This window comes from Lucilia cuprina, chromosome 5, assembly GCF_022045245.1.
Source record: "Lucilia cuprina isolate Lc7/37 chromosome 5, ASM2204524v1, whole genome shotgun sequence".
Taxonomy (NCBI): Eukaryota; Metazoa; Arthropoda; class Insecta; order Diptera; family Calliphoridae; genus Lucilia; species Lucilia cuprina.
In genome coordinates, this window is record NC_060953.1 from 22,954,250 (window position 1) to 22,967,033 (window position 12,784).

Here is a 12,784-nt window from a genome sequence, read left to right on the forward strand (position 1 = left end):
CCGAAATAAGTCAAAATACCGATACCGCTACTTTATCACCGTTTCGAAACGGTTGTCAGCCTTGCCCAAAATATATATATTTTGTTGGGTCTAAGATGAATATTTCTTGGTGTTACACACGGAGTGACGAAGTAATATATACCACTGAAGGTGGTGGAGCGTATAAAAACACTTTACCAAATGTTAAAATTGATCTTAAAGTTTTCGTGCAAAATTTGAGGAATTTTGCTATAATAGTTTCCCAGACGGTCTTTTCTGTTTAATTAATATGGGAGATTCCATTCCCAACATTTTTGTATATTTTTCATATCGGAGGTGCAATGACCCTATTGGTAGTCCGACAATTTATTAGCCAACATTTTTAAATGGATCCCAGCAAAAAATAATTGATGTCATACTTTACAAAGGACATCTTAATTACATCTAAAAATGCGATTACATATTTTTCGCATTTTTAAACAAAATATTTCCTTACAAATGAAAACACAGTTAAAAGTGAGGAAAGAGATATAAAAAAGTCTCTACAAATAGCATACTCGAAGTACATCAAACTTTGGTGAAAAACTGATGAAATTTACATAAGCATGTCATTGAAAGAATGTAGTTTGTTTTTGACATCCAAATATCAAATTTTTACTGCTTCTAAAAATAAGATTAGATGTAGTTCAAAGTTGTCAAAATTGAACAACATCCCTCCAATGACATGCTAATTTAAAATTCATAGGGTTTTCACCAAAATTGGAAGTACTTCAAGTATGTTATTTGTGGTGAAAATTTTTCTTCTTTTTCCTCACTTTTTTTGCTGGGATGTGAAAGTTCTTCGTAAATTCTAATCAAATAGTAAAAAAGTTTTTCATACAAAATTTGAGAACTCTAACTTTTGCAGTTTCTGAAATATGTGACTTTTAATACTTATTTTAAATGTGAGAGTGGAACGTCGCCCACTTGAAATTTTGAAGTAAAAAGTAGCCTATAGTTCCTTAGAGACATACAGGAAGAGCCGTTTATCGCTCAATAAAGTCCAAAAACAAACTAATAAACATACAAACACACATTAATTTTTATACCCTCCACCACCATTAGTGGTGATAAAGGGTATTTAACGTTGTCATTCCGTGTATAACACCAAGAAATATTCATCTGAGACCCAACAACGTATATATATTCTGGGTCCTAATCAAATTCTGAGTCTATTAAGTGTGTAAAATTTACAAAACGTAAATTGGCGACAAACCATATTGAGGTATCGTTAACGGTTTACTCGTTAGAATCTTCCAACAATGTTGCAAATAAAGCGGAGCTTAATAAGATTCTAACGATGCAAAAAATAGTAAGCATTTGCATATGTTACCAAAACAAGTGCAAACCATAGATCGAACTTAAACATAATTGGTCATATCTCCCATACAAGGTCCCTTTACCAAAAACCTCTAAAGTGCACATTTCTCATTACCAAATAAAGCTATTAATACAAAATTTGGCACAAATATTAGTTTTGTATACAAAAATTCTATTTCAAGAATTGCTTCATATGTGATGTCGGTCCCATACAAAATTCCATTCAGAAAATCACTTAAACACACTTTACTTATTGTTTAATTTAAAATTTATTTAACTACCTTTTTGAAATACCATTTATAACAACGTTAGAATCCTATAAAGTTTCTTTTTTTTGCAACTTTGTTGGAAGATTCTAACGAGTAACCGCTAGCGGTGCTTAAATATTGTTTGCCACCAAAATTATGCTTGTTTCGTTTGACATTATAAATCACTTTTGATTTGTCTACGACACAAGCACTACGTGCAATTACATTTACAAAACCATCTACTTCTACGAGGTAATTATTGGTTTAAATAAAAGAGATCTTCATCTCTAATAAATTTGAAAAACGCATTTGTTTTATTTTTATATAAAATCTTGCGAAACGTGTTGGAGCTGAACATTTGGTCCTTCGAGTCGAATTTCTTAGATCATTTATCGGATTTTTGGATCTTTATATCAGTACCGGATCTTCTTTGGCACCTTCAACTCAATTCCTATAATACAGTCCACCGGAGATATCTTTATCATTTATTTATTTCTACGTAGAAATGCATATATGGAAAACTGAAGAATTTAATTTGTCCAGCTAAATTTAAATTTTTTAGTACACTACAATGACTAGATAAGAATTTATATGTTGCACATCTGTTATACAACTAGGTTATGATTTCCCTCGAACTAGACTAAATTGTTATTTTTTATTGTTTTGTTTTTAGTATTTAATTTTAATGTATGTAATACATATACACATGGGCATTTCCACCAAAAAGTCTACCGTAGCTCAAAAACTAAAAGTCATCAAAAATAAAATTTCAACTTCTATTATTATTCAAATTTTATTATATTAAAGATTTCGGGTTATTCTAAGCGGGGTTATTTTTTATAGAATTTCAAAGTCTTTCACGTCACATCACATTACATAAATTTTCTCAAGTGCAACCTTCGAATTGTGAAATATTTTTATTTAAAAAGATGTGATATTTATGCAATTTATTCAATTAGGTGATAGTTATGATTTTTTAGTAGATAAGTGGAAGAAAGAGCACAGAAATTCAACAAATGATATTTTTAAGAAATGTATGGAAAAAAGTGATTTTCGGATATCGGCTTTATATGGGCGTTATGAACGATTATTGTATTATCATCAGAAGGGTCAGTAGTTGTACATTTGGAAGTTTTTTGTATTATAAGGATGGCGAAATTTTAGTTTGACGGTGGTATTACAGTACAACGGTTAATATTTCTTTCTGCTACAGTTTATATTTGTTTGTGTGTATGTTATGTGTGACATGTGTGCAGAGATAAAAAATAAATAACAACTGTTTTTCAAAACATACTTGGTGAAGGGTATATAAGATTCGGCACAGCCGAATATAGAAATATTACTTGTTTACATCTTCTAATGTAATTTTTACAAAAACTGTCCAATATAATTCCAATGAAAATCACACTTTTGTTTCTCCCTGAAGGCTTAACACCGGTTTTAAATTGGCGGAATCGGTTTACAACTTCATATACCTCTTATATGAAGCGGGAAATGTGTTTATTGTTAATATATCGATACCTTCACAACATTTCACAAATTAAAATCTAATGTCAATAGAAATTAGAAAAATTTCTTTCATCAGTCCATATTTGGTCATAACTCCCATACAAGGAACCCGAAAATCACTTAAACGCCCATAACACATTACCTAATTAAGATATTTATACAAAATTTGGTACAAATACAACTTTTATATGCAGAAATATTACCATAAATACAATTTTTTATCTACAGAAATTTTACCGTAATATTTTATTCCGATCGGTCCAGAATTGGTCATAGCTCCCATTGAAGTCCCCCTCCCGAAAATTACTTAAACTCACATAACTCATTATCTAATTAAGATATTTATACAAAATGTAACAGTAAGATTTTTTCGTTCGGCCCACAATTGGTCATATCTCCTATATAAGGTCACTTAAACGTACCTAACTCATCTAATTAAGATAAAAATATGAATTCTATGCACAGAAAAGTCACTGCAAAATTTTGATCAGTCCACAATTGATCATAGCTCCCGAACAAGGTGCTATTCAGAAAAACGTTTAAATTCACTAATTGCCAAACAATGATATCCATGCAAAATTTAGCATAAATATTACTTTTATATACATAAAATATACTTTAAATTTGTAGAGTCCGACCGAACTCAAAATTTCGTTCGGTACCGAACACCGAACCCGAACTTCGGTAAATTTGAAAGTTCGGCCGAACCCGAACTTTGTTCGGCTTTTCAAATTCGGTGAACACTTTTTTCTTCAATGAAAAATGCATTTATATTAAAAAGTAATAAATTTATAACCAGGGAAACCAAAATATGCAAATGCATGTTTTTTGTGGTGCGTCGTATGGACTCATGGATAAGATATTTACACGTTTCAGACCAATTTGAGAATTTTGGCATTGATTTGTTAGAGCATATTTTTGCATATTTTACCCATAAGAGCATAATTTTGCATGATTTGACTTTTTAGCATATTTATAGCATATTTTCGAGTTTTTAGAGCATATTTTACTCTTTTAGTGCATATTTTGATGTTTTCGCTTTTTTCGTTTTTATACATTTTTAATTTTCTTTTCAAAGCTTTATTTAAAAAAAAAAAATAAAATTGTATTTATACCCTCCACCACCATCAGTGGTGCTAGAGGGTATATATAACTTTGTCATTCCGTGTGTAACACCAAGAAATATGCATCTGAGACCCAACAAAGTATATATATTCTTGGTCCTTATGAAATTCTGAGTCGATTTAGCTATGTCCGTCTGTCTGTCCGTCTCTCTGCCTAAAACACGCTCACGTTAAAACTAAGCCAAGGACATCAACCAAATTCACTGAAAATATTTATTGTTATCCTAAGCAGTTTGGTATTGAAAATGGGCAAAATCGGTTCACATCGGGAAAAGTTATGAATCTAAATTTGAAACAACCTCGAAAAAAATAAGCATTTTTTACACATTCTGATGTAATTTTCTCGAAAACTATGCAAGATAATTCCATAAAATTTGGCACACATTCGTTTCCGTATAAGAGCTTAATCTCTGCGTAAAATCGCCAGATTCGGTCCACAATTTCTTATACCTCCCATACAAAAGTACATATTCCCGGAAATTTGGTTTTTTGTTAATAACTTCCGTCGTTATATCGATATTTTTACAAAATTTTAGAAATTAAAATTTTATGACAATAGAATTTATTCAAAGGAAACATTTTTTGGATGGGTCCACAATTGGTCATAGCTTCCATACAAGGTCCCCTCACGAAAATCACTTAAGTGTGCATAACTCATTGCTAAATTAAGATATCGATATAAAATTTGGTACAAGTATTGCTCTTATATAAAAAAATATAACCATGAAAGCTTCTTTGGATCGGTCCATAATTGGTCATAGCTCCCATACAAGGTCCCCTCCCGAAAATCACTTAAACGAACATAACTCATTACTAAATTAAGATATCGATATAAAATTTAGTACATGTAATGCTCTTATATACAGAAATATTACAATGAAAGCTTTTTTGGATCGGTCCATAATTGGTCATAGCTCCCAAACAAGGTCCCCTCCCGAAAATCACTTAAACGCACATAACTCATTACTAAATTAAGATATCGATATAAAAGTTGGTACAAGTATTGCTCTTATATACAAATATATAACCATGAAAGCTTCTTTGGATCGGTCCATAATTGGTCATAGCTCCCATACAAAGTCCCCTCCCGAAAATCACTTAAACGCACATAACTCATTACTAAATTAAGATATCGATATAAAATTTAGTACATGTATTGCTCTTATATACAGAAATATTACAATGAAAGCTTTTTTGGATCGGTCCATAATTGGTCATAGCTCCCATACAAGGTCCCCTCCCGAAAATCACTTAAACGCACATAACTCATTACTAAATTAAGATATCGATATAAAAGTTGGTACAAGTATTGCTCTTATATACAAAAATATAACCATGGAAGTTTCTTTGGATCGGTCCATATTTGGTCATAGCTCCCATACAAGGTCCCATCCCGAAAATCATTTAAACGCACATAACTCATTACTAAATTAAGATATCGATATAAAATTTAGTACATGTATTGCTCTCATATTCAGAAATATTACAATGAAAGCTTTTTTAGATCGGTCCATAATTGGTCATAGCTCCCTCCCGAAAATCACTTAAACGCACATAACTCATTACTAAATTAAGATATCGATATAAAATTTGGTACAAGTATTGCTTGTCCATATTTGGTCATATTTGATCATAGCTCCCATACAAGGTTCCCTCCTGAAAATCACTTAAACGCGCATAACTCATTACAAAATTAAGATATCGATATAAAATTTGGTACAAGTATTGCTCTTATATACAAAAATTTTACAATGAAAGCTTTTTTAGATCGGTCCATAATTGGTCATAGCTCCAATACAAGGTCCGCTCCCGAAAAGCATTACTAATTTAAGATATCGATATGAAGTTTGGTACAAGATATCCATATACAATTTGGTGCAAGCATTGTTCTCACATAAGGAAATATTACCACGAAATCTTTTTCCGACCGGTCCATAATTGGTCATAGCTCCCATAAAAGTTCCCCTTCCGAAAAACACTTAAACACGTATGACTCATTACTTAATTAAGTAGTACTGTTAATGTTGAGAAGCCAAATCCTAAAGTAGAGGTGTCGATCACGCAGTCTCATAGTTCAATACCTGATAAAGACTTGACTCTACCCGGAGGAGTTAAGTCCAAAGAGCGAGGAGATGAAAACCAACTCGCTGGAAGACAGTTTAATGGATGACCATGACTGAGGTTATCCAAATAGACATCGGAGCGAGATGGCTACCTACGCTCTAATGGCTAAAATTAACCCATGTAGATTGGGTGCGGGAAATAACATTCCTGACTAACACAGTTTGGAAAATGTTTAGGAATTACGTCGAGGAAACTGAGTTTCTGAACACTGAAAAATAATTTCTTCATTTATTTTTCATGATAAGGAGCGCATCACAGCCCTAGGTTTGTTTCTTCGGATTTGATGTAGTATACATCCTTCTATAAACCTAACCTATGCACTGACACATTTGGCACTTTTAGAACGACGAAAATAAAAAATAAACTCTCTAATTATTTATATTGCTTGTTATTACTGTTAACAATAAATATTCCGTATAATATAGATGTTAGTTTATGTCAAGACCAAAACTATATACATTAATGAATGTTCAAAAGCAATTAAATGCAATGGTTACCAAACACTTTTAATATAATTCAATTAAGTGGTGTATTTTTTAACCCATAACCCAACAGATCTTCCCCCCTATATATAAAATTTCAGTCTACCTCAAAGTTTCCCAAATATTTTGGATTCCGTCTAAACCTATCAAAACGTCTAAGTCCTCCTTCAATATTAGCGTCAAGTTCGGTGGAGCTCATATCTTTGCGTGATGTTGATGCAGGTGTATTCTCCGCAAATATGTATTTTGTTATCCGTGTCCACTGCTGTATCGATTATTTGTGGACGGTGCTCAACTTGTTCAGCGTCTATATTTTCTTGGTGAGGTACATAATTTCCGACATTACTACCAACCTTTCTCATTTGATCAATATGTCGTTGCTGAAATTTGGCACACACTCTTTTTTTGGCTTAAGAACGAAGCCGATTGCAAATGGATAAAATCGATCCATTATTTCTCCTAGCCCACATACAACCGTAGCCCCCAAATAGGGCCTTTGGGCTCATACTTAAGATAAATGTTCTATTATGTCAACAAATGTCGCAAAACTTTGTTTTATAGAACTTTTAATGACACTACCGATTTTTGTAATGATCGGGCCTCATTTGACCCTAGCCCCATACAAACTTCCTTCAGAAAATGACTTAAAATCAAAATAAAAAAATTTCAAGTTTTAAATCTATTGCAATTCCAAGATTTATTGAACATTACAAACGTCATTTTCTTTATATTTTTATAGCGCTTAGCGATATTTATGAATTTGCATGTATGCATGTGTGTGAAAGATTTAAGGATTTTCAAAATACATATACATATATAATTTTGTTCTACACAAATTGATAATGCAACTATATAAATCTGGTTAATTATATACCGATTGTAAAAAATTCTTTAAGCACCAATGTTGAACCGATCGTGAAAAAATTTTGAAATAGAATTTTTGTACACAAAACTAATATATGAGCAAAATTTTGTATCAATAGCTTTATTTGGTAAAAAGCAGGGAAACCGAAAACATGCTCTAAAAAAAGTGTTTTAAGCGCTTTAAATATGCCGTAAAAAACTCAAAATATGCTCTTAAAATTTAAAATATATGCTCCAAAAATAAAATTTTTTATTATTTTTTAACATTGAAAAGCTCAAAAAGACTGAAATTGTAATGAAATAATAAATGTTTAATGTCATATTCTATATCCTACAACATTTTTTTATAAATGTTTCATCTCATAGTTTGAAGAACTAGTATAATAGAATTCCGTTTTACGTTCAGATAACCAATAAATAACATGAAACCATTTGGTCCCCAAAAAACATATGTTTTATGTCCGATTTAAAATATAATACTTTATTGAATATAAAACTATAACATAACGAATTTTTTTTTCAAAATTGTAAAATAGGCTAAAAAATTAAAAAAAAAATATAAAAAAATAGAATTTTATTTTTTTTAAATAAAGTTTTGAAAAAAAAAAAATTAAAAATGTATAAAAACGAAAAAAGGCGAAAACATCAAAATATGCACTAAAAGAGTAAAATATGCTCTAAAAACTCGAAAATATGCCTTAAATATGCTAAAAAGTCAAATCATGCAAAATTATGCTCTTATGGGTAAAATATGCAAAAATATGCTCTAACAAATCGATGCCAAAATTCTTAAATTGGTCTGAAACGTGTAAATATCTTATCCATGAGTCCATACGACGCACCACAAAAAACATGCATTTGCATATTTTGGTTTCCCTGGTAATAAGTAATGTGCGCTTAAGAGATCTTCGTAAAAGGACTTTGTATGGGATAGCTATAGCAATATCTTTATTTGGTAATAAGGAATGTGCGTTTAAGAGATCTTCGTAAAAGGATTTTGTAAGGGAGCTATTATTAATTATGTATATAAAGACAAAATTTCAAAATTCTGTACCTATATCGTTATTATTTATATTCATTATGAATCTAAGTGATTTTCTGTAGGGGTCCTAGTATGAGAGCTATGATCAAATATGGACAGATCGTAAAACAATTTTATAGTGTTATTTATGTATATAAGAGCAATATTTTGGTTAATTGTTTTTTAATGAGTTATGTGCGTTTAAGTGATTTTCGGGAGGGAACCTTGTATGGGAGCTATTACCAAGAATGGACCTATCGTGAAAAAATGAAATAACATTTATGTGTACAAAAATATTATTTATGCTAAATATTTTATGGGTATCACTATTTGGTAATAAGTTATTAATTAATTAATGAATTATACGCGTTTATGTGATTTCGAGAGCTATGACCAATTATGAACCGATCGGAAAAAAACTTTTACAGTTATATTTCTAGGCACTTGAGCATTACATATACCAAATTTTATATGGATACCTTAATTTAGTAATGAGTTATGCGCGTTTAAGTGATTTTTGGTAGGGGACCTTGTATGGGAGCTATGGCCAAAATTTTTTCTCTGAATGAATTCTATTACTATAGAATTTAAATTTGTAAAATTTTGTGAAAATATCGACATTGTGACGGAAGTTATTAACAAAAAATTCATTTTCCGGAATATGTACTTTTGTATGGGAGTTATACGAAAATGTGGACCGATTTCGGAAATTTTCAGCAAAACGAAAGTGATTTTCATGGAATTATCTTGCACAGTTTTTGAGAAAATTACATCAGAAAGTGTAAAAAATTATGATTTTTTTCGAGGTTGTTTAAAATTTTGATTCGTAAATTTTCCCGGTGTGAACCGATTTTGCTCATTTTCAATACCAAACTGCTTAGGATAATAGTGAATATTTTCGGTGAATTTGGCTGACTTCCTTTGCTCAGTTTAAATGTGATAAAGGCCCAATGTATTCTAATATAATTGAAAACATTTTAAATACTTTTTTCTATTCATTAAAAAATATATTTGCAAAACAAAAGGGAAAATTATTTTATTTTAACAAAAAAAGCAAATCATATTTTTTTGCTGTGTATTTTTTGTATGTTTGGATTCCAAACATACAAAAAAAATACACAGCTGAATAAAACCATATACATCTACACACACGTGTACATCTTTTTCTATGTACAGTGTTTTTGATGCTTTTTTAACAATTTTTTGATGAAATTTTCAGAGGTTGTCTAGGATTTTTGCTCATATCTCCGTTATTTACCGACCGATTTTGCTTATTTTAAATAGCGATCATCTCGAAAGCATGTCTAATAGAATTATTGAAGATTCGGATCTCGCCGATATCTGGGGTCCTCTAAAAACTGATTTCAACAGACAGACGGACAGACAGACAGACGGACATGGCTTAATCGACTCCGCTATCTATAAGGATCAAGAATATATATACTTTATAGGGTCGGAAAATTATATTATAGAAATTACAAACGGAATGACAAACTTATATATACCCTTCTCACGAAGGTGAAGGGTATAAAAACCCAATATTTGATACTGCAAAAAACGTTTAAAATGAACGCTATTAATGCAATTAATAATATTCGTAAGTACAATAATTACATTCTTAATTTCAAAATAATACGTAAATATGTATAACTTTTAAGATTATATTGCCCAAACAAGATCTACAAAATTTTACAATCGAAGGACGGATCCATTCGCGCTATCCGATGAGAGAATAATACCCCTTTCTATAACGTTTAGAAAACAAAAATTTCAGAGGTCGTTTATTAGGTGATTCAGGATACAAATTACAACCATACCTCTTTACTCCTTTGTTAAGACCTCAAAGGAAAAAAAGAGATAAAGTATAATAAAGCTCATATAGCAACGAGAAATACGGTGGAACCATGCTTCGGGGTATGAAAGCAGAGATTTTGTTGCTTGCTGGATGGATTAACAGTAAATCTGGAAAATGGAAAAACTTTAATTATAGCTCTGACTGTTCTTCACAATATTGATATATTTTAGATGATTCTAACATAGATGTGACAATTGATATACAAAATATATTGGAAGAAAATTAAAAATAATTGTATGGAACAACAAGATACCCGGTCAAAAATTATTTTAAATAGTTTTATTCAAAAACACTTTTAGCTTTATATATGTATGCATTTATTAATATAAATTTTTATAATAATAAATATATCAATCATTATTTTGGTTCTGATCAATTTATTTTCTAGGTCCAGATTTAGACCTCCCTTTTTCTCATTTTCAACTTGCAGAATGTGAAGCTCTTTGCGGCATTGCGATTCTATATCAGCAATGGATTTAATTTTTTCGTCGTGCATATTTGTTTTTGGTTCCTTCTAAAAACATATTTTAAAATCACATGATATATCTATTTTTTTTATTTTTTATATCGGTAGATATATATGTATTAATAATTTTACCTTTTTCTTTACTGAGATAAATTCATTCTTTATTTCAGCCGTGCTAACAATATTTACTGTTGCGTTGTATTCTTGTCCCGGCATTGTTCCATTGTTGTTCACTGTTATATTATCTTCTGGTACCGAAGATAAATCAACTTTTTCCGTCTATAAATAAAACGAAAATGTACATAAGTTTTCCTTTGAATAAAAAATTATGCGTTCCTTTACATACGTTTTCAGAATTACTTTGACTTCATTTAACACATTGGTATTTATCTAAGTTTAAAATTTAAAGAAGTGTTTTAGTTTAGTAACAGGGAAAGTAAAAATACATGTTTGTATGTATATATATTTGGACATCTCATACCTCAGTAATAATAGCATCACAAACGAACTCATTTGGTAACCAAACGCTAAGTTCGTTGGCCAATAATGTAGATTCAATGAACGTGGACAACCTTGACATAAATTGTTGAAACTAGAAATTCTAATCTCATTAACTAATCTTAATTTAATAAAATTAATATACATATTTTTCTTGCAGTTCCATCCATACTTTTTTCTTCCTTTGGTTGGTGTTTGTGTCCGTACTCTTGTCCTCTATTTGATCAACACGTTCCTTTATATCTAATAATAAAATCTATATACAAAATTAAAAAATATGGATAAATCTTTGCTTTAACAAAATTAATGATTAATTACTTTATTTTCCGGTATCCAATTGTCTCCACGCTTCCTTTTATATTATCTTTAATATCTTCTGTTTCCATTTTCACAAAAATTAATTGAAAATTTTATTTCAAAATTGTATAACTGACAACTAAAAAATGAAGTGTTGCCAGTAAAAACACTAAACATTTGAAAGAAATGGTTTATACTAATAAATTATATATTAAAGGTTTCTGAATATTGTATTTTATTAAGAGTTTATAACACAAAAATGCTTTAATAACTACAAAAGGTAATAAACCGAAAATAATTTTTTTTATAAATAAGGCTGATACAGTATAATGTTGCATTCTTGTGGCTGACAGCAAAAGTAACACTTTCGCAGGAGAGAATATCTGAGATACAGGTTTGTTGTCCGTTACCAAAATAAATTTACGACCAAAAATATATCTTTAAAACTTGTTAACGCCGAATATTATGGCGTAGGTATCTTTGCTATATATCTGTTGTGTAGCCGATAGCGTTTGTGAAGCAAACTGTATTGAACGCTCTGATCCGTTTGCATATATGTGTCTTTTTATTTCCTTGAAAAAATTCTCACAGTAGCTATTCCAATTAAAAGTTACACCGTTCCTTAACACTTAAGTGTTGTATATAGTAGTTTATAATAGTAGTTTATCATATCTACGAATGCCCGCACTTCATAATTATTACTTGGTTATCATGTTTTCTATATCTGTAATTTTGTTTTTTACTTTTCCAATACTATGTTTATTAATTCTATATATTAATTCCACAATACTCAATTTCATCCTTCATCGATTCTGATTTGTTAGCATTTATACTCATATAATGTCTCGCTAAACGCTTCAACACTATTCTCTCGAGTAATTTGTCATATTCAGCGGTAATTTTGATATCATCAAGAAATACGGACACACCTGGAATATAAAGAAGCAACTGTTTAATA

At 30.4% G+C, this 12,784-nt stretch overlaps 1 protein-coding gene across 1 annotated transcript in view; it reads left to right on the forward strand.

The window, feature by feature from the left end:
* LOC111689014 (ankyrin repeat domain-containing protein 11) overlaps window positions 1–11,225 on the forward strand; it is a gene marked incomplete at its 5' end in the record, with an annotated part of 19,428 nt that extends 8,203 nt beyond the window's left edge. The window contains one exon of the mRNA XM_046951581.1: window positions 11,202–11,225. Coding sequence (XP_046807537.1) covers window positions 11,202–11,210 — 9 coding nt within the window. The remainder of the gene's footprint in view (window positions 1–11,201) is intronic.
* Window positions 11,226–12,784: the final 1,559 nt, after the last annotated feature.